Below are 21,644 nucleotides of genomic sequence, written 5' to 3' on the forward strand. Positions count from 1 at the left end.
TTCCGTGGACACCGGAAATCCTATGGCCTGGCAGGAGTCAGGCCGCTTCTGAGCCCCACCCCACACCCAAGGTGAAAATACTGGAAGCTGTTGCACAAACCCAGGCCACATGGAGACCTGCTAATCCCAAACGCGTGCCTGCACCTTATATGCCAGAGACAGGACACCTCACACATGCACATTTGCTCACACGTGCAGTGCACACACACACACACACACACACACACACACACCCTGCTTCCCCTCTTCCTCAGGTCACCTGGGGCATTGCTGAGCCCTGGCTGCTGTCTCTCAGAGGAACATCCATGGTCCCCACAGAAACCCTGGAGCTGACACTGGCTGGCAGACACATGGGGGACGTGTGCCAACAGGGAGAATCAACAACCACTTCCTGGGATTGCGCATTACCCTGGAACAGCTAGTACCAGGTTGGTAGGACTCATCCCGTTCTAAGCAGCCGATCAGAGAGACAGAACAACACCCTGACACGAGACACACTTGTCTGAGGAGAAGCTCCAGGTGCGAGCAGAGGCCCCCCAGCTCCAGGGCATGTCCCACGTGGACAGTGGTCAACAATGGAGCCACGTTTCTGGTGACTTGAAGATAAGCCTGGGACTCCCATGGGGCTAACACTTGGCAGTTGCTTTAAATCAACAGGTCATGTCATCCTAAATTTTAAAGTTTATTTTAAATTCCCCCAAAAGAGGCCTTAGATAGCCTCCTGAAAGCATCCAATAATTCTCAAGAAGGGCACCTGACGCATCTTCTATAAAACATTATTCAGGCTTTCCCCTTTGCAAAGAAAGACCTTGGGTCCCAAGGCCTCGAGCTGCGGTTCAAGCCAGCGGAGGGCATGTGATGGCTCCGGCTGGATGAAAGGAAGCCTGTGAGCACATGGTACCAGCCACTCACTCGGTTTTGAAAACCTGACAGGTCACCCTGTTTCTTGCAGGAATTTTCCACACTGTGGTGAATTTCTCCAAAGTGGTCACACAAAACCAGGTTTTGTCTCCCATAGCCTCACACTAGATGGCAGGGTTAGGTGGTGTGAGCTGATCAGGGAAAACTAAGCTAAATGTGATGAGCGGGAACAGACGGGCCTCCTCCACCCAACGTGCTGGAGGCAGGGCTGTGAAGTCTTGTTGACAGACGGTGTGTCAGGCCTGGGTGGGCTTCACCCCATTCTGTGGGAGGCCCTGGTGGGTGTGGCTCCAGCACCCGCCCGCCCAAGGGGCACTTACACTCTCCTTCTTGTACACCGTGCGGATGCAGCTGAGGGTGTTCCCATAGCCCACGCCGGCCTGTAGGCGAGTCTGCAGAGAGAGGCAAGGGGGTGAGGCCAGGGAGAGATGCTGAGCATCCAGCACTGGGGCCCCCAGCAGGAAGGAAGGCCCTGCCCACCGTGACCCAGGCAGGAGGGAGGTCTGGGCTCGGTCCTGGACAGGCTGGCCCTGTCCTCCTCTGGTGTCCCATGCAGACCTTCTCCTTGTCCAGGAGAAGAACAAAGGTCAATTTGTTGAGCAAACACGATGCTTGTTGAGGGACATCTGACTCCTGCCTCGGGTACAAAAAGCTAACTGGTGTTGTGGCTCTGTCTGTCACTCTGCCTGCCCTCCCAATGTACCCGGGAGTGACCAGCTCTTCTCACCTCCAGAGCCCTTCATCTCTCACCAGGGTGATGCCCAGTCCTTCTGTGGCCCCTGCTCCCCCCACTCCTGACACAGTCTGATGGTCTGATGAATTGTGTCACTGCTGCTTATGGCTGTCCAGGGACCTCCTATCAACTTAGAATAGATTCTATGTGTTTAGCCAGCACCCAGGAAGCCTGGGTGAGCGCCCAAACCTGCCTCGCACCCCACCCTGCCATTTCCTCCATCCCCTGCCTCCGCCCCACCCGTGCACAGCACATGCCCTGGAGCATCGATTCTTTCTGCCTCCAGAACTTTCCACTTCTGTTCTTCCCCCAAAAGGCTCTTTCTCCAGCACCTGCTCATCTTTTTGGTCTGAGCTTCAATGTTGCCATGGTGTCATCTGTTTGCCTGTTCACTTAGGGTTTGTTTGCACGCCCCTCTGGGGCAGGGCCACCTCCGACTGCCTTCTTGTCCTGGAGCCAAGTGGGCCCTTGGTCCTGGCCCCTCTGCACTCTCTGATGTGGAAAGCATGGTATCCTCTAATGGGGGCTGGCCATGGTGACCAGGGGCTTCATGAGGGCATAGAGGGTCCAAATAAGCCCATGAAAGTGCCCAGGGTGCCCTCTATCCTAGTCTCAGAGGGTTCTCCTTCTTTTAAGAGGTGTGGCCTATAATTCCCCATTACAATACTTCCTGCCCTGGCCAATTTTGCTCAGTAGTTAGAACATCAGCCCTCAGATCGAAGGGTCTCGGGTTCGATTCCTGGTCAAGGGCATGTACCTCGGTTGCAGGTTCCCTTGCCCTGGTACACACTGCATCAGCATAAACCGTAAATGTATCCGCTGTGCCAGGAGCCAGGTGAGAATCCTGACCTCAGCCCCACTGTCATCAAACAGCAGTCACAAGGAAGCTGCAGGCGGGGCAAGGAAACTTTGACCAACTCAGCTCCCAGGTAGGTCTCCTAGCTTGGCTCTCCCATGGGCCAGCCTGGGGCTCGAGACACATCCCAGCGTATGGCCCTCTCATTGCTCTACCCTCAGTGCTTTCTGCCCATTTCATAGACGAGGACACCAAGGCTCAGGGAGGGTAGGTGCTGTGCCCTGGTCCCAGGAGAGTAGGTGGGGAGGCTGGACTGGACCAGGCTATTCTGACACTGAAGCTCTGCCCAGACCTTTGTTAGTGGAAGGAAATCTAGAGAAAATGTCAGCCAGAGGAAAGGAGGAGGAGGAGGTTCTGGGGAGAAATGGCCCTGGGACACCCCCCTGGGCTGGACCCAGAGGCTTGCCAGTAAGCTGGCATCACCAGGTGGCACCCAGCGGGGAGGCTCTCAGGCTGAGCAGAGACTAGCTTTTACGAATCAGAAAGGGTCCCCTCCAGATGCTCAGGGACAGAGTGAAGAGAGGAGGAGAGCTCCAGCCTTTCCAGGTGACACGTGGCCAGTCGTGCCTATGCAAGGGGGGATGGAGGCTCCAACAAGGCCCACCCGCCCCTGGCCAGCCTGGGGCGAGGGAAGGACACTCTCACAGGAGACGCAGAGCGCACATGCATTAGGAGTGCGGCTGGAAGGCCCACAGGGCAGGACCTGCACTAGCTGGGTCCAACACCAATGCCTTGCCACCCCCACAGCGCCCACACAGAGTGGTTGATGTGTGAGCAAAAGGCAGAGCCCGTATGAGGAACACGAGGAGCCAAGAAATATCTTCCACGACTTAAGACAAGCAGACTAAACTCCCATCAAAGGGGAGCAGGCCCAGGCTCTGACCTAGGAGGGGGCCACTGTCACACAGGGAGGGGAGGGGGGCACGCAGGGGGCAGCCACCTGTGAGAAGGGCCTGTGAGGCTCCTCTGTGTGTGTGACCCGAGCAGAGCTTTGCGTTTGGATTGGATGTCACTGTTAGTGGCCACGCTCCAGAGCATGGCTCTGGGTCCTGCTCACCACTGGGGACAGGTGGTAGCAGGGGGAGTGGAGTCAAAAAATGCTCCTCCTCCTTCTCTGCCGCCGCCAAGTACACAGAGGCGGAGGCTTGGGTGCGGTCAAGATTCGGCTCTACGCATAACCCACCGGCATGGCCGAGGCAGGCATGGCTGCTGGAGGGGTAATGGACGTTAATACTGCTCTGCAAGAGGTGCTGAAGACCGCCCTCATCCACGATGGCCTAGCGCAGAATTCGCGAAGCTGCCAAAGCCTTAGACGAGTGCCAAGCCCACCTTTGTGTACCTGCATCCAGCTGTGATGAGCCTGTTACGTCAAGTTGGGGGAGTCTCTTTGTGCTGAACCCCAAATCACCCTAATTAAGGTTGACGACAAGAAACTAGGGGAATGGTGGCCTCTGTAAAGTCGACAGAGAGGGAAACCCCGTAAAGTGGTTGGCTGCAGTTTCGTGGTAGTTAAGGACTATAGCAAAGAGTCTCAGGCAAAGGATGTCATCGAGGAGTACTTCAAATGCAAGAAATGAACAAATAAATTTGGCTTTTGTTTATAAAAAAAGAAAAAAAATGCTCCTGCCCGGCCGGTATTGCTAGTGGTTGAGCATCAACCTATGAACCAGGAGGTCATGGTTCGAGTCCCGGTCAGGGCACATGCCTGGGTTGCAGGCTCTATCCCCAGTGTGCGGCTTGCAGGAGGCAGCTAATCAATGATTCTCTCCCATCATTGATGTTTCTATCTCTCTCTCCCTCTCCCTCTCTGAAATAAATTTTAAAAAATATTTTTTTTTAATAAGTGCTTCTTTGTAGTATCTCACTCCTTGCTATGTGACCTGAGGCCAGCCTTTCCCTTTCTGAGCCAGCTTCTACATCTGCGGACCTAGGGGCTGAGTGACCCCATGCCAGATGGCCCTGCCGGCTTCAGAGTCCTCACACCACATGAGCTCCCTCAGCTTGTAATGGCTTCCCCTTCCCAGCCCGGGTCCAGAGTCCTACGCTGACACCCAAGGCCTCCGAGGGCTGAGTGCCGACCTCCCTGTCCTGGCTTCAGACCTGCAGCTGCTGTCAGAAACCTGGTGTGTCAGCCAACTGGCCATGCCGGTCTTTCCCAGGTACGCCCCACGAAGTGTCCCCAGCTCAGTGCCATTTCTAATCACCTAGAACCCAGCCTTACATTTGGGGCTCAGAGGCTAAGTCACACTTGAAGTCTTTCCTGGTTCCTTAGTTCCCAGAGGCTTATAGGACACTTGCCAGTGCCTTCCCCCACCCCACAGTTCATGAGAACCTAAAGGCAGAAACGAGACATTCATCAAAACAAAATCACTGCCAAGCACTGAGGGTAGAGCCATTCCAAACCAAGCCTCCTGGCACCACACCCCCATGAACTGGCACAGAGAACCAGCCGTGGGCTGGAGACGGGATCAGACACGGCAGGCAGACTCACTCCAGGCCCTTTCCAAGAGGTAATGATGAACAGGGCCATCGTACCTTGACCGTGTCCAGAGGGTAGCCGACAATGACACTGGCTGCACCTGTGGATTGAAGAAGAATACCTGGTCACTCAGCCCTGCACTTGCTCTTGCTGGCTCTTGGGACAGGACAGAGGGCTCAGGCACTTACATTCACTGATTCTATCAATGCCCACTCACCAGAGAGGCCTCGCCATGTGCTAGGCACTGGGCAAGGCATGGAGGAAGGCAGAGAAAAAGTAGAGTAAAACCCGGTTCTGCCCTAAGAAACAAGAGCACTCTCCCCACCCCCCACAAAGGGCGGTGAAGGTGCTGGGATAACTGGGTATTTACATGCAAAAGAATGAAGTTAGACACACTATAACACTATACCGTATAAAAAATTGACTCAAAATGAAACAAAGACCTAAATGGAAACCTTGAAACTATAAAAGCCACATACTAAAACACAGGGGAAAATCTTCATGACCTTAGATTTACAGTAGATTCTTAGATATGACACCAAAGGCACAAGTAACAAATGAAAAAAATAAATTGAACATCATAAAAACTTTAAACGTTTGTGCATCAAAAAATACTATTAAGAAAATGACGTCAACCTACAGAATGTGGGGAAATATTTACAAATCATATGTTTCATAAGAACCTAGTATCCAGAATATATAAAGAACTCTTACACCTTAAATGGGCAAAGGACTTGAAGAAACATTTCTCCAAAGAAGAGATGCAAATGGCCAACAAGTACAGGAAAAGATGCTCCACATCATTGTCATTAGGGAAATGCAAATCAGAACCACAGAGAGATCCCTCTCCACACCCACTAGGATAGTTACCATTTAAACCAAAGAAGAGGAAAATAAGTGTCATTGAGTATATGAAGACATTAGGACCCTCATACATTGCTGGTGGAAATATAAAATGGTGCATGCCTGGCCTGCGTGGCTCAGTGGTTGAGCGTTGACCTATAAACCAGGAGGTCATGGGCTCAATCCCCAGTGGGGACATGCAGGAGGCAGCTGATCAATAGGTGATTCTCTCTCATTATTGATGTATCTATCTCTCTCTCCCTCTCCCTTCCTCTCTGAAATCAATAAAAATATATTTAAAAAAATAAAGCTTCAGTAAAAATAAAAAAGAAATATAAAATGGTGCAGCCACTGTGGGAAACAGTTTGGCAGCTCCTCAAAAAGTTAAGTATTGAATTACCAGATGACCCAGCAATTCCATTCCTAGGTAAATACCCAAACGAAATGAAAACCGGCACTCAAACAAGTACACGATAGTGCTCATAGCAGCACTATCCACAATGGCCAGCAGGTGGAAACAGCCCAACTGCCCAGCCCTGGATGAATGGATAAACAAAAGGTGGTCTATCCATACAATGGAATGTTGTTAGATATAACTAGGAATGAAGAGCTGATACAGGTCACAGTGTGGATGAATGTTGAAAACATTATGAAAATGAAAGAGGCCAGACTGATTCCATTTATATGTATTATCCAGAATAGGTAAGTCCATAGAGACAGAAAGCAGATTGGCAATTGCCAGGGTTTGGGGGAGGGGAACTGGGAGTGACAGTGTGGGTCCAGGGACTTCTTTGGGCATGAGGAAAATGCTCTGGAACTAGACAGAGGGGATGGTTACATGGCACTGTGAATGTACTAGATGCCACTGAATCGCACACTCTAAAATGGCTAATTTTATGTTATGTAAATTCTCTCAAAAAAGGGAGAGGATGTGACTAGAAAACCCAGAGACATTTCAGTTACCGGCAGGTTACTTAACTTAAGCTGTGTAGGTGGGAATAATATTAGCACCTACTTCACAGTCCCACTGTAAGAGCAAAACGAGGTTATGAATGTAAGTACCAGCAGAGAGCCTAGCACTTCCAGGACATTCAAAAAGAGGTGCTGCTGCTCTTGATTTTATTTTTTATTTGTAGAGAAGGCCTCTTTGAAAAGGTGATGGATACTCTGGGCCTTTTCACAGGAAAATGCCTATCCACACACATTCACAAGTCTGGAACCATTTTGGAGGGAAGGTTACCCTGAGGTCATGTAGATTAAGAAGCCCTTATTGGAGAAGTCCGTGATGATGAGATTGAAACAGGAGCCATTTTTCTAAGACAAATTCTCCATCACAGTAATGAGGAAGAAAGTGTTTCTGTTAGCAAGTGTCTCTGCTCACCAGGTAAGGGAGGTAAGGGGTACTAAAATATGAGATATTTACAGGGAAAGAAACCAGCTCTTAGAACCTCCTGACCCCTCTCAGCCTCTGCTTCCCACAGAACTGGGAAGAAGCAGAAAGATAATGGGCAGCTGGGAGCTGGAATATTCACGCCACATGAACCCCTCCCAGCAGGGAAGGACAGAGTCTGGTCCTCAGGCTCCAGCTGCTCCCTATCCCAGTGAGTGCATTCTTCACTATAGGCATCACTCGGGACCACGCCCCAGATCCAGCCTTGGGCCAGCATCTCCCTGTTCATTTAGCCTGCCCATCAGAAAGCAGGGATGCAATATAAGAAGTCAGACTATCAGGCCTTGGGACTTCACAGACCAGTAAAATTTCAAACAAAATGTGAAGGATGTAATGGTGAAATTTTATCATGTGAGGCCATTAAGAAAGAAAACAGCACGGACAAGCACAGGGGTTAAAATGGCCCTGGTGCCAGACTGCCTGGGTTATTCCAGCGCTCATACCACAGGACGGCCTTGGGTAAGCCACTGAATTGCTCTGTGTGTCCTCATCTGTAAAATGGGGATGTAATAACCGTAGCTACCTCATCTATAATAATAGAAGGGTAACATGCTAATTAGACCAGACATTTTCTGACATCCTTCCTGATGAAGCCAGGGCTAGAGGGAAGCCAGCGTGGGTCCTGGGTGCCTGCGGGTGGCCTGAGGAAAGCCAGCCCAGGTCCTGGGTGCCAGAGGAGGGAAGCTCGGGTCCCGGGTGCCAGAGGGGAGCCGGTCCAGCAGCCAGGGGAAGGAAGGCCTACTCTTGCATGAATTTTTGTGCATCAAGCCTCTAGTTGGAATTGGAATTATAAAGAAATATACATAAACAGACACAAGAGACCACATATTTTTGGTTCCATTAATATAAAGTGTCCAGAAAAGACTAATTTATAGAACCAGAAAGTAGATTTGTGGTTGCCCAGAGGGTAAAGAAGGGGATGGGGTTTAACTGTAAATGGGCATAAGGATCTCACATGGGATGAAAATGTTCCCAAACTAATTTATGGTAATGGGTTCACAACTTGGTGAAGTTATTAAAAATCACTGAATTGTACACTTGAAATGGGTGAACTTTATGTTATTTTTAAAATATACACAGAGCACTTAGCATCTGGTACCTACTAAGTATTCACCGTTACTACACTCACCATTTCATGGAAGCAAAAAAAAAAAGAAGAAGAAGTTAACATCAACAAAATACAGACATTTACAGAATAAAGGGTGCTCCACTCCCTGCTGTGTACCCTGGGGAAGGTCTGGGTGTCATCAGAGACTTTGAGCTCCTCTGACAGCTTTAGCCCCCAGGGCGTTTCTACACCAAGCCGCTGGCAGCCCTGCTGAAGTTGTCTGGCTACGAAGGAAGCAGCAGAGGGAAAGCTTTCCCTTGGGATGGCTGAAGGGTTGTCCAAAGAGGGCCTCCAGATGCAGCCCCCTGAGTGGGAAAATTAGGAGGGGCAGGTCTCGGCCAACCCGAGAGAGCCTGTGTCAGCTTAGAATTGCCCACCGTGAAAGGAGCCACCTCTGCTCAGGACGGTGAGAAGCCGGTGCCCTGCAGCCATCTGTGGGGGCAGAGTAGATGCCTGCTAGGTGGGAGGGAGATGCCAGAAGGACAAGGACCTGGGATGCTACCGGGCCTGTTGGCGTGCTCCCCTCCCCGCTTCTCTGTTTCCTACAAATCTCCTAGTCCGGTGGTCGGCAAACTCATTAGTCAACAGAGCCAAATATCAACAGTACAATGATTGAAATTTCTTTTGAGAGCCAAATTTTTTAAACTTAAACTTCTTCTAACGCCGCTTCTTCAAAATAGACTCGCCCAGGCTGTGGTATTTTGTGGAAGAGCCACACTCAAGGGGCCAAAGAGCCGCATGTGGCTTGCGAGCCACGGTTTGCCGACCACTGTCCTAGTCTCCTCCATACCTAGAATGCTTGGTGGTGCACACACATACCATAGCCTCTGCCTCAGCACCTCAATATTTTATTTTGTCTTTGGGGAGGGGCTGCATTTGCCAACATCCCTTTGCCGATGGTCTTCTTAGATGGGACCATAAGGAAGATATTTTACAGTAAGTCCCTCAAACCTACCCCCCCCCTCCCCGATTCCCACTTACATCTGAGAAATGGAGGGATAGACCTATTGGGAAGAGAAGAATGGAGAAGGAAATGGATGAACCTCCTGAGCAAGCAAACCCATCTTAGGCCCAGCAGAGAGCGGCTCCTGCAGCGGTACAAGGGACCATAGTGCCAGGAGGGGGGCTCTGACAGTTGACAGCGGCTGAAGAGGGGAAGGGTTCCTACTATCTGCTCCCTCCAGCCGGGGCACCCCCTAGGACCAGCCTGATCACGCAGTGGGGCTTCCCATTCTGCGCAGGGCCAGAGGCCAAGCGCCACCCTCACCTAAAAGTTCCTGCGAGCCATGTCCCCAAATTCAGGTGCGCACCGGGCCACCAAAGGGTGTGTATGCGCCGAGACGCTCCATTGGCTGTCGGCTTAATCATTACCAGACCAAGCTCCGCGGATCTTAACTTGGAGGCAACTCGGGAGCTCAGGTGAACCTCTGTGAGGCTCGCGGAGTTCAGGCGGGCAGCCCGTGGGGAACTCAAGATCCTGAGTGCGGGCAGCTGGCTCTCCCCGCAGCAGGTGGCGCGCGCGGCGCGGGCGGGACCCGCAGGCACAAGAGTACCCTGGTGCGACCCAGGGTGTAAACTCGGCCCACGCGGCGCCCGGCTCGCCTCTTTCTGTCTCTGGGACCCGGGGATCTCCCGAAAGCACACACACCTCTTGGGGTCCCTCCCATCCATGGTGGGCTCACCTCCGATCCAGCCCGCCGCAAAGTCTTCCAGCTGGAAGCTGCCCATGGCCGGGGCCGCTGCAATGCGCCCGCCCGGGCCGGGTCGGTGCCCATTCAATGTGTGAGGGGCGTGGCCCGCGGGAGGGGCGCTCAGAGGAGGACAGCAGAGCTCCCTGCGCGGCCGGCGACGCCCAGCCCAGCCTCCAGTCCCCGGCGCCGACAGCACGCCCCCAGCGGACCTTAAAGGCGCAGCAGGCAGGCGGGCACCGCGCACCCCAGGGGAGATGCCAAGGCCGGGGAGATTCCCTGAGTCCCACCTTCTCCCTTGCCAAGTGCAGAACCTTGGCGCCTTGAGGCAACGGTGTCTGCCGGAGCCTGTAATTGTTCACATCGCGTCGGACACTGGAAGGAATTCAGGGACATTTCTGCAAAGTTCATTACAAGAGGGAGGGAAGGATGCTTTACTCAAGGTCGGGAAGACTCATCCTCTTTTAAGCTAAAACAGCACTGAAATAATTCTAAATGTCCAACTAAACCGGATTTCTTGAGTTGGTTGAAAGCCAGGGGCAGTTTCGCTATAAAAAACACAGGACACGCAATTTTCCATGCCATTTTAGAGGTTAGAGACTCTACCCCAGGCCGCTCACCACATCTTCCCATAGCCTCCAGGTTTCAGAACCCTATCTATTCATGAAAAACTGAAACAACGTGTGGAAAGCACCCAGTCTGGGGTAGGCTCCAAGTCAGCTCTAAATAAATATTGTGATTAATGGCCAACGGTTCCTGCGCACTCAGACCATGCCCACTCACTGCCTGGCCTGCTCCTCACAGCGACCCTGTGAGGTGTTGCTATCCTGATCCCCATTCCCAGGTGGGAAAATGCCTGTGTTTAGTATACATAATGTGTGTGTGATATAGATTTGAATCTTTCAGAAAACTGGCCCAAATTAGATGAAAGTTGTCACACTTGAGTTGTAGGCTTAGCTGTGTCAGAACAGCTGAGCTTCTTCCCAAAGACCTGGCTGTCCCACACCCAGACTGAAGGCCCTGCGGATGGCGCACAGCCCCTGCTGAGAGCACGCTGGCCAGGTGGGAGTTTCCAGAACCCTGAAAACTCTCAGCCCATCCCTGGCCAGGCCTGAAGGAGGGGTGAGGCTAGGTTGGAAATTTCCTTTGACAGCTGCCTGGCTGGGTGTGTGTTTGGGTGGACAGATAGCACACTGTGCCTTGCAGGTCCCAGAATCCACAGGGCCTGCCACCCTCCACCTCTCTGGGCCAACCCCTACCTGGTATAGACAAGCAGGCCCCAAACCATTCTGCCACCTTGTCTGAAACACTTCCTACCACCCCCCCCACATCCCCCCCACACCCCCACCCCCACCCAACACACACACGCACCCCTGCCTCTCTACCTGCCTGCTCCATACAAGCAATGGAGCTGCCTTGCCAAGGATATCCTCAAACCGAAGTCTGTGCTGCGGGCTTTACGCACGGCCCCACTCCCTCCCCACAGCAGCTGTGAGCAAGCACCAGGATCACCCCACTGATGGTCAGTTTTGTGTGTCAACTTGGCTGGGTGACAGTCCCAGTGATTCAAACAAACATTAATATAGGTGTTGCTGGGAAGGTATTTTGTAGATGTGGTTTAATCTACAACCAGTTGACTTTAAGGAAGGAGCTTACCCTTGATCATCTTGGGCTTCATCTAATCCATCAAAAGGCCTCAAGAGCAAAGGAGATTTCCCTGAGGAAGAAGACACTCCCCCTGTGGAATGTAGTGACTTGCCCAGCCAGTCTCCACAATACATATCTACACACACCCTGGAGATATTGCAGGTCTGGTTCCAGGCCACAGCAATAAAGTGAGTCAACCTTTTTGCTGGTGGAAGGGGTTGCCTGCAGTGTGTAAAAAGCACACCTTGAAGTGCAATAAAATGAGATATGCTTGTCTCCTACAGTTCTGCTTCTCTGGTAGAACCCTGCCTGTGTTCACTTGTGAAACAGAGATGAGGAGACCCAAGGGTCAGTGAGGTTGTGAGACCCTATCAGTCAGGACTATCAGTCCCACAGCTGTGAGATGGGCAATTCTAGGGACAACCTAGAGCTTGCTCTTGTTCCCTTTGACCTCCTCCTGCCCACCTCTCATCCTCCCCCAACTTTCCCATCCAGCTCCCCCTCCTGAAATGGTGCTCACATTCCCCCAGGCCTGTGCTGATGGTGCTGATCCCAGTCAGCTGTGGGCTCTCTTCCCCATCCCAACTTTGGGCAGTGATGCTTATTGCTCTTGTTCCCTGCAGAAGGGGCATAACCCCCTGCTGACAGCTCACTGGCCAGGTGGAAATTTAAGAGCATGGAAGTACCTGGAGGTCCAGGGTCATGCCTAACTTCCAGGTAAGTTCTCCAGGGACCCAGCTCCCTCCAGGCCCACGCTCAGCCTACACCATCCACTCTGGGCCACCCTGGAAGAGGGCCGTCCTCTCCCCCTCAAACTCTCTCTGTAGACAGGGGCTGCTCCCAGCTAGGCCCTGGCTGGAGGTCCCTGCTCACTGGGGATACATAGCCTGGTGGCCTAGCCAGAGGAAAGTGCTTTGGCCCAATGGGAGCTCCCTGCACTCCCCTGAGGAGCATGACTTGATGTCCTCCACTGTCCTGCTGGTCTCCAGCGGGGACCCGCCTTGGCACCCAGGGTTGTAGAGAATGGTGAGGGGTATGGTCTGGAGGAAGGGGCCTGTGCTGGGCCTGCTCTTTTACCACTGGCACATCCATGACACATCTTCCAGGCTGTCACGTGGCAGCAGCCAGCCAGGCCTCCTCCATCCAAAGGAAGACAGAATGCGACCACTGAGGCTGCTCCTAAAAGGGCTGAGTGGCCTGCTAGGGAGGTGATGGGGCAGGGGGGCCATCACCGACGCCCAGGCTCTGCCCTGCCATGCTGGAGTATGTGCTGAGACAGTTATAAGAAATGAAGGGTCTCCAAAGAGTGGCCCTTTTGTCATTGACAGTTGGAAGGAGTCCGTAGGTGGGAAGTCCGCCAGTTCTCCAAGTTCTCCTCTTTTGGCGGGCCCCCTAATGGGTGCCAGACAGATTGTCATTCCCTGAGTCTTGTGTCAGCATGGGACCAATTGGGAAGGTCCTGAGCTGACAGTCAGTGGCCTGGCAACCCCGGGATGGAATCCTGAGCCCAGAAAGCTGCTGCTTGTCCTGCTAATGAGCTGGCGCTGAGAGGAGGATGGCTCCTTTCCAGAGTGAACCACTGCGCTCCATTCCTAATGTGCTCCATGAAGCTGCCCGAGAGGCACATCGCCCGAGGGAGGCTGTGGCTCCCTCCTCTTGCCTTTCTCAGGGCCACCTTCTACCTCCTTCAGGCCTTGCAAAGAGGCCTCTCCAGACCTGTCAGCCAAGGTCAAGACCTCGTTGCCCCTGCACTGACCTCAGACAATGGGGGCTCTGAGGTCCCTTTCCTGAGTCCCATGGGAAGGAAAGTATATGGTGATTTTCAAGGTGCTATTTGAGCTTCTCATTTGGGGCTGTATGTCTTCCTTTACTGACAATTCTTTGAGAAAGCCTATTTAGAGCATATTCAGATTGTATTTGGCCCAGCATCCGTTCAATTTGACACTCCAAGCTAAAAAACAAGCAGAGCCCGGCCAGTGCTGCTCAGTGGTTGAGCATCAACCTATGAACTAGGAGGTCATGGCTTGATGCCCAGTCAGGGCACTGCCTGGGTTTGGGGCTCGATCCCCAGTGTGGGGCATGCAGGAGGCAGCCAGTCAATGATTCTCTTTCATCACTGATGTTTCTATCTCTCTCTCCCTCTCCCTTCCTCTCTGAAATTAAAAAAAAATTTTTTTTAAGGAAAGAAACAAGCAAATGATGCTGAAGTGAGAGGCAAAGCAGCTGCTGGGCTGCCTGGGCTCTGCTTCTAGTGCTGCTGCTGACTCACTGGGCACCTTGGGCAGGTCCATGCTTCAATCCCCCCCACCCCCCGCCCCTACACACACACACACACCCCTCTCCGTCTTTTGGAAGGTAGAAATGGGTTCCCTCCTAGGCAGTGTCATGAAATCTGAAATTCTGGGCCAGGCCATGGAGACACCAGCTGTGGGTGTCTTGTCAAGCTATACCAGCAGAGGGCGCTGCTGCACAGCAATTGGGGCTCTCAGGAAGCAATGACCAGCTTGGCTGCCCCGGGGGAGTTTTCTTGGGCTATGAAAGAGGTGCTGACCTGGAGGCTTAGGAGGAGTCTGAGGTGCCAGAGTGGTCCTCTGAGAGGCTTGATGAGAACCTTCCTGAGGCTTCGTGGGAGTATTTAGCAGGAGAGCAGCCCAGTAGAGAGGTAACGGCTCCCTCCCCACCCCCCCACCCCCCAATTTCTTCACCTGCCTTGATTCCTCAAGGCCACAAATGTACCAGACTCTTTTTCACCTCAAGGCGCCAAGCTAGCCCAATGCTACATGCTTTACCTACACCATCTCAGTGAATTCTGTGAGGCAATTCCCATTTTACAGATGAGAATAACGAGTCTCAGGGAGGTTAAGCAATTTCTCCAAAGCCACACCACCAGTAAGTGGAGGATTACAGATTCACACCTGCTGTTTGATGCCAGGGCCCAGCTCTTAACCAAGGCGTTGCCTCCTGGCCAAGACTCAGAGTGGAAGTGACTTTCCCAAAAGTCCTTGCTCCACCCCCACTCCCTGTATAAATGTCCTCACTTCTTTGTTCAGTTTCTCTACCACCAGTGAGATGGTATTAACAATATCAACTGCTCTCCTTAGGTCCCTGGGCAGATGCCCCCGCAGTCAGGGGTGCCCTGGGATGACTTCTGTCCTCTGTTCTGACCGGCTTCTGTGGGCCAAGCTGGCTCCTGTGCGCATCTGAGGACACGGCAGCCTGGCCACTCGGCCTTTTCTCCTCACTGATGGACATAAGTGGGCTGGTGCTGAGGACAAGTGGAGGCATGTGGGTCAGGGGAGCAGGAAATCTGGCTGAAGAGATCTGGAATTGAGGGGTTCTTGTGGAAGAGGGGTGTGCGGTGGGGTGGAGGGAGCTGTTGAGGTCACTCTAGAAGCCCCTGCTAAGTGCCTGCTGTGCACTAACCTGCTAGGATGCAGAGAGCTTGCGATGCTGGCAGGGAGAGTGGTCTCCTCCACGTGGGTTCACAGACATCAGCTGCAGGGCTCTGGGGAGACCAGGAAACCTCCCACCTTCCTGGCCTGGACAGAAGAGAGGCCAGAGGGACAGAGAGACCGTCTGGAGGGCAGCCTAGGAAGGAGGTGGTGAGGGCAAGGTGGACAGAGGGGACAGCCTGAGTGATGCCATGTGTGAAAAAGCAAGGGAGCATGGGGAGCTTCGCTTACCCAGAGGCCGCTGCTGACAGGGAGGATGCTGAAGGCTAGGAGTCTGCCGGCTGAGGACCTTGGTCGGCACAGGAGGGTTAGGAAGTGACTCTGTGCTGGTGGTATCTGCTGGTTACCGGCGGTCCTCAGTCCTCCTGCTGCTCTGTGAGTGGACAGGGAGCCATCTCAGGATCAGCTACCTCTCGCCTGGACACACCTTCCTGGACGCTGAGGTGGGCTCAGGCTCCACACTCAGGCTCCACATCAGGAAAAGCTGGTGCCTGTGCTGGCCCAGACACTCAGGAGGCTGTGATCTCCCTCTCACACTGGCCTGAGGACGGTCTCTGAATGCCCTGTGGGTGAAGGTGGGGGATGGGACTGGGACTTGGGGTACCGAGGTCAGTTACTAGAACTATCAGTCCATTCTGTTCTAAGGGACAGACCAGGTCTTCCCACTTGCTGTGGGTCTTCGGATGCTCTGTTTCTTCTGGCCCCAGTTCTCCATCTATTAAAAGAAAGGCCAGACTTAAGACCCTCCACATTGAGAAAAGAGATAGGGTGCAACAAAGCCATCAGCTCTGAACCTTTGCACCCCACTGCTCTCTGCTCCAGGGTCAGCATGAACATGACAAAGAGCAAACGCCCTGTTTACCCTAAAGAAATGAGATTTTAAAGGACTTCTAAGACATCTCACTTTTGATGCAATTACAAAGAAAAAAATTTGAAACAAAATTCCCAAACCATATGCATTAGATTTTCTCCAAAACAGACAGATTTCCTAAGTGACAAAAGCTGTGCCCAGGGAGGAGGCTCAGAACAGCCTTGAATGAGGGACAAGCCCACTTGGGTAGGGGTGGGGTGGGGGTGGCCCACTGTCCAACCGCTGGCTCTGCAGCCAGGGCTCCTGGCACCACAGCTAGGCTCCCTCCCTGCTCACTTCATCCTGATGCCTCTCCCAACAGGGACTCTGCCCAAGGCAGTCCCACCTTCTCCCCCGCAGGCCCCCCTGGCCCTTCCACCAGGGTCTCCACAGTGTCTGAGGTGGCCTTACTGTCTTCCCACCCTCCTCCCCCAACTTTGGGCTCCATATGACACAATGTGCTCCCTTTTCTGCCTTTGTGATGATGCCTCGTGCATTCTTCTGACGGTTAAAGCCTGAGGACCTACTAGGGACTACCAGCCATGGGCAAACTACGGCCCGCGTGCCGGATCCGGCTGTTCTATCCGGTTCTCTTGCTCTCCCCTCCACTCCTTTACTTTGAATTTATATTAGTTCACACAAACACTCCATCCATGCTTTTGTTCCGGCCCTCCGGTCCAGTTTAAGAACCCATTGTGGCCCTCGAGTCAAAAAGTTTGCCCACCCCTGGACTAGGCGTAGAGCTGGGTGCTGGAGCACAGCCCTCCCCAGGATAGTGCTGATGCTGCCCCCCCAGTCACCACCCCAACTCCAGGGCCTGCCTTGGTGGATGAGCTCTCTCCGTGAATCACCAGAATTTGGCAATATATTTTACATTAGAGCATTACGGTAGCCAGTCCCCAGATGGCCCCTATGCTTCTCACCATTCATGTCCTTGTGAGGCCTCTTTCCACAGTGAATTGCAGCGACTCTGTGTGACCAGCAGATTGTGTGACCAACATCTGACTTGTGTGCCTTTAGAGGCTTGGCTGTAAGCAGCATTGCAGCTTCTGTCTCAGTTGCTCGGGGAACCGTCCCCACACTGAGGAGCTGCGTCCCCTTCCAACGACCAGCACCAATCCACAGCCATGGGAGTGAGGGGGCAGACCCTCTGCCCCAGGCGAGCCTTCAGATGCCGCAGCCCTGGCCAACGCCCTGACGGCAACTTCACGAGACTCAAGCCAGAACCACCCAGCTAAGCTGCTCCCAGATTCCTGACCCCAAAACTATAGGAAAAACAAGTGTTCATTTAATGTTTATCATAATCTAAACATAATGGTTGAAAGCAGGGCTCAGAGGAGTTAGTGTTCAAATCCTGGCTTCACTGTTTTCCAGCTCTGTACTCTTACGTTCGTCCTTTAATCAGCCTGTGCCTTGACAGTCTCACCTGTGAAGTGGGGGTGTCAGCTGTAGCTAAACGAAGTCATACTTAACTCATCAATGCACGTGAAGTGCTCAGCCACTCGACAAACAATGGAGTTAGCTCTACCCGTTGTATGGCCTGGGACCTGACGTGTGTGCGTGTCCATGTAGGCACAGAGTAGCTCCTGGCCAAAGCCATCTGCATGGACCAGCGCAAACTGCTCTTCCACTCAGCCCAGCCCTTCCCCTTCAGCTCTCTGCTCCAGGTTCTCCCTGCAAACTGCTCCTGCAAGAGAAACCTCAGTCCTGAGAAACTTGAGGGTCTCTCCATCCTCATGAGCAAGTGAGGTCCCACCAGCTCCCCCAGGAGGCTGGCAGGTGGCTGTGAGGCTCCCGCCCTAGATGTCACTCACACGGGAAGAGGGGCCCCACCGCGACCAGCTTGGACTGCAACAAGGAGAGAGTGGCCCCAGTTTTGAACATACACCCAGGCACCCCCCAACCCAAGTCTGTTTCTGTGAGGGTAGTGAGGGCCCAAGGATGCCAGCTCCCACCTCCAACCCCGTGGAACAGGAGAGGGACCAGGCCAATCCCGAGTCCCTCCCAGAGCACAGCCCAGGTGTCTTCTGGCAGAGCACCTCCATTTCTCCCATCACACTCTAACCCCAAGTCACCTGTCCACAGGGAGGTCATAGGCGTGCCTCCGGAATATTAGAAAGATGATTTTTCAAGAAGAAATTCTTCAGTGTAGCTGAAGTGTGACTGATTTCTCTCCCCTTCTCCTCAACATCTGTCCTCCGGAAGAGTGGGGAGCGGGTGAGGGTGTCCCCTGGTGAAGGAGCAGGAATCTAGCCATGCGGGGTGTGCAGGCCAGAGGAAGGGGACATGGCCCAGCTCCATAGGACAGAGTGGCTGTGAACATGACACACACGTGCATGACTGTTTCAAACCGGACCTAGTGTTGACATGCTCGGGAGCGGATGAGCACACGCTGTCATTGTCCCACGTGCTTCAGCCACAGGGCTGTCTGCTGTGATGTGGGGTGAGCCTGCAGCTGGGGGGTCAGGCTGGGGCACCAGGAAACACGTCCACAGAGCCCAAGAAGGCAGGGCTCGGCAGACTGCCCCACCACTGTCCTCAGCCTGCTGCTCCAAGCGGCAGGGAGCCTGGGGAGGGAAGGCAGGGGGCAATAAGAAAAGCAGGGTGGGCTGGGTCCGGGCCAGCCCGGGGGCAGCAGCTGGCCCTTCCCTTGCATGTGAAGACTCACTGAGAGGCTGAGGCATTCAGGCCTGAGAGCAGACAGAGCTGGGCACGAATCCCAGCTCACTGTGTGAGCTCAGGCACACTACCAACCTCTCTAGGCCTGTTTCTTCATCTGTAGAATGGAGGTGACACCAGGATCTCCCCCTAAGGATTATGGAGATGGTCTCCGTAAGGTGCCTGGTATAATAGCAAATGCTCAATGAATGGAAGCTGTAAGCATTACTCCAAAGCATCGAATTCGTGCACCAACTCCACCCTTGGAGTGAAATGATTTATTTACAAAACCTGCCTCTGGTCTCTGCATCCCTTAGCTGTCCAGTGGCCCCTGCTCCCTCCGCCTGGGTTGGGTAGGCTACAGCAAGACGGATGGGAAGGTGTGAGTGGGGGGCCCGGCAGAATCCCTTGTGGAGCCTCTTTGGGGGCTGCTGCTCCCTATGTCTCATTGGGCAGGTTTTCCAGCTAGGAGAGCCAGGTGGGAGCAGCCCCTGGTGTTGGGGTCCCTTCCTGGGGGGTGTGGCTGATCACAGGCACAGCTGAGCTGCTTCCTTCTGTTCCTTGAGGAGAAAGGCAAACCCCAGGCCTGCTGAGCCAAACAGCATGGAGCCACACCGCAGGCGGCACAGTCTTCTGTGGCTTCTCACGGGGCCTTACTCCGTGGGCTGAGAGGGGACGGGAGAGCCTGCCAGCTCTGCTGGTTGTGGGCACTGCGGCCGGGGAGTAAAGGCCGGAAGGCTCTGGTCCCAGGGCAACTGAGCTCTGGGAGCCTCCCCCCGGCCACCTGGGCCCTCAATGATCAGCAGGGGCTGGGGGCCCGACTCCTGCTGCTGCTGGCTTCGGGTCCTTACAGTGTGGCTGCACCAGGCCTGGGCACCTCCCCTGTGGCCTCTTGGCCACCCGCAGAGAGGCAGCCGGCCCCGGGCTGGTGTGCAGCTTCTCCTCCGGGGTTCTGTAGTAAGGCACAAATCCCGAGTCACGTAGGGTGTGGCCACTGAAGGCAGCATCGCTTGACAAAGTGGTGTCCAGGCTGTTGTCATGGGAGTGCCCTGCAGAGACCAGCAGGATGGTGCAGCAGATGGGTGAGGACCCAGAGACCAGGTCCAGGCCTGCCGAGGCAGCCTGGTCAGAGGAGACAAGGTGGTTAGCCAGGCTCCCAGGTTCAGTCCAGACCCAGGACTGGCCTGTGCCTGCACCCCCACAATGGCGGTAGGGGAAGGGCCCATCCTACACTGGGAGATACTCCTCGGCATCACTCCACCCTCCCGGGCTCCCAGCTAGAAGGGGTGTGTCTGGGATTAGAGCCCCTCATCCTGCCCCCTCCATCTCTGCAGTCATGGGCACAGTGCCCAGCTTCATGGTGCTGGAGGTGGCTATTAGTAACAGGGCACAGGTTTTGGGTCAAATCTCAGGTTTGTTCTTGGTAGCAACTGTGCCCTTGGCCAAGTCACCTAGCTTCTTTTAGACTCATTTTTCCCATCCATAAAATGGGAATAATAATCAGAATTATCTCATCAGACTGTTATTAGGATAAGTAAGGTGATACATATGAAGTATTTGGGTGCCTAGCAAGTTATAAGGACTACACAGATGTTTCTGTAGGGGAGCACCAAGCTAAGTCTGGTGTCATAGTCACATTATTACATGTAATTTACACAGTGGCTCTGTGACTGGCTACTACTTTATCTTCATTTGATAAGGAAACTGAGACTCACAAGGCTTAAACACATTCCTCAGGCCACTGTACTATTAAGTGGCTGTACTGGGACTGAATGAGGTAGTCTGCCTCCAGCCCCTGTCTTAACCAAGGACACGCTGCTCCAGGAGCCCCAGCAGACCCTGGGGGTGGGGCACTGGCCTGGCCTACTGGGGCCTGGGACCCTGGACAGAGGTCTGAAGGAGGCCAGGGCCCAGGGCCGCTCCCCACACCCTTCTGTGGCTTCTCACGGGGCCTTACTCACAGAGTTCCCGCTGATGACTGTCCTGTGGAAGCAGCCAGCCAGTGCCTCCCTTCTGGTGGGCAGGTCTTGGGAGGCCCTATAAGAAAGGCTGGGAAAATTCTCCTCCTTGGAGCGGTAGTAAGGGAAGAGCCCACCAGGTGGTTCGGAGTCCTCCCAGGATGGCGCCTCCCTGGTACTCCCAGCTCCTCCTTGGTCACTCCCAACCTCTGGCTGCAGGGCTGACTCCTCAGTCAGGAGCTGCCCATAGGTGCAGAAGAAGGGCAGGTACTCCAAGTTCATCAGGGGCCCATGGGAGGGGCCAGAGTTGCTGATGGGCTCGCTGCCCGTTGAGCTGGTGGCCTGCTGTTGCTGAGACAGGGGCCCTGAGTCCTCCTCCTCCAGGAAGTTCTGAGAGGATGAGTCTCCGGGTTCATCCTCACAGCTCTCCTGGGATGTCTGGGAAGAGAAAGGCCCTCCATCTGTTACTGCACCCCAACTTCTCCAGAGACCCTGAAGGCCAGAGGGGTCTTCCAAAGTGCGCACCTGAGTGTGGCTCTCCTTTAAAACCCAGCCAATGGCTTCCAGCCAGGGTTAGGTTACCCATGAGAATGCCAGCACCTGCAACCTCCTCTTACATCCTCTACCCCTGCTTGCTCCACTCTGGACACACTGACCTTCTCACTGGTCCTCAGTCACACCACGCTGGTCCTGTCTTAAAGCCTGTACGCAATCTGCTCTCCCACTCTCAGCTCAGAGGAGCCTTCCCAGGCCCCGCCCTCCACCCTGTGACTGCAGATCACTTGACCCTTCACTTCCTCCCACACCGAAATGTTCTCAGTCTGTGGCCTTCACAATGCGTGTATGCAGTGGTCTTGTCTGTCTGGTGCTTCTGGCTCGTCGTAGTCACTCAGTTGATAGTTTTCCAACAAATGGTTGGTCTAATCTGCTGATTCTCAGCCCATCTCCTATTCCAGCAGTCGCCAACCTTTCGGACCTCACGGACCACCAGTTGGAGACCA

General features: G+C 53.8%; 1 protein-coding gene and 1 pseudogene across 6 annotated transcripts in view; one reads left to right on the plus strand and one right to left on the minus strand.

The window, feature by feature from the left end:
- SLC25A48 (solute carrier family 25 member 48) overlaps positions 1 to 10,260 on the minus strand; it is a 43,746-nt gene extending 33,486 nt beyond the window's left edge. The window contains exons 1-3 of one of the 5 annotated variants that reach the window (XM_080672562.1): positions 10,073 to 10,247; positions 5,046 to 5,089; positions 1,242 to 1,313 (exon numbers count right to left, since the gene is read on the minus strand). In XM_080672562.1, coding sequence (XP_080528688.1) covers positions 1,242 to 1,313; positions 5,046 to 5,089; positions 10,073 to 10,118 — 162 coding nt within the window. In that variant the 5' untranslated portion in view covers positions 10,119 to 10,247. Of the gene's footprint in view, positions 1 to 1,241; positions 1,314 to 5,045; positions 5,090 to 10,072 lie in introns of all 5 variants that reach the window. The other 4 variants (XM_080672561.1, XM_080672564.1, XM_080672563.1 and 1 more) reach the window with 4 other exon arrangements.
- LOC308250029 (small ribosomal subunit protein eS12-like) lies at positions 3,698 to 4,087 on the plus strand (annotated as a pseudogene). The gene has a single exon. The product of its transcript is annotated as a small ribosomal subunit protein eS12-like (transcript).
- Positions 10,261 to 21,644: the final 11,384 nt, after the last annotated feature.

This window comes from Plecotus auritus, assembly GCF_963455305.1.
Source record: "Plecotus auritus genome assembly, chromosome: 6".
Classification (NCBI taxonomy): Eukaryota; Metazoa; Chordata; class Mammalia; order Chiroptera; family Vespertilionidae; genus Plecotus; species Plecotus auritus.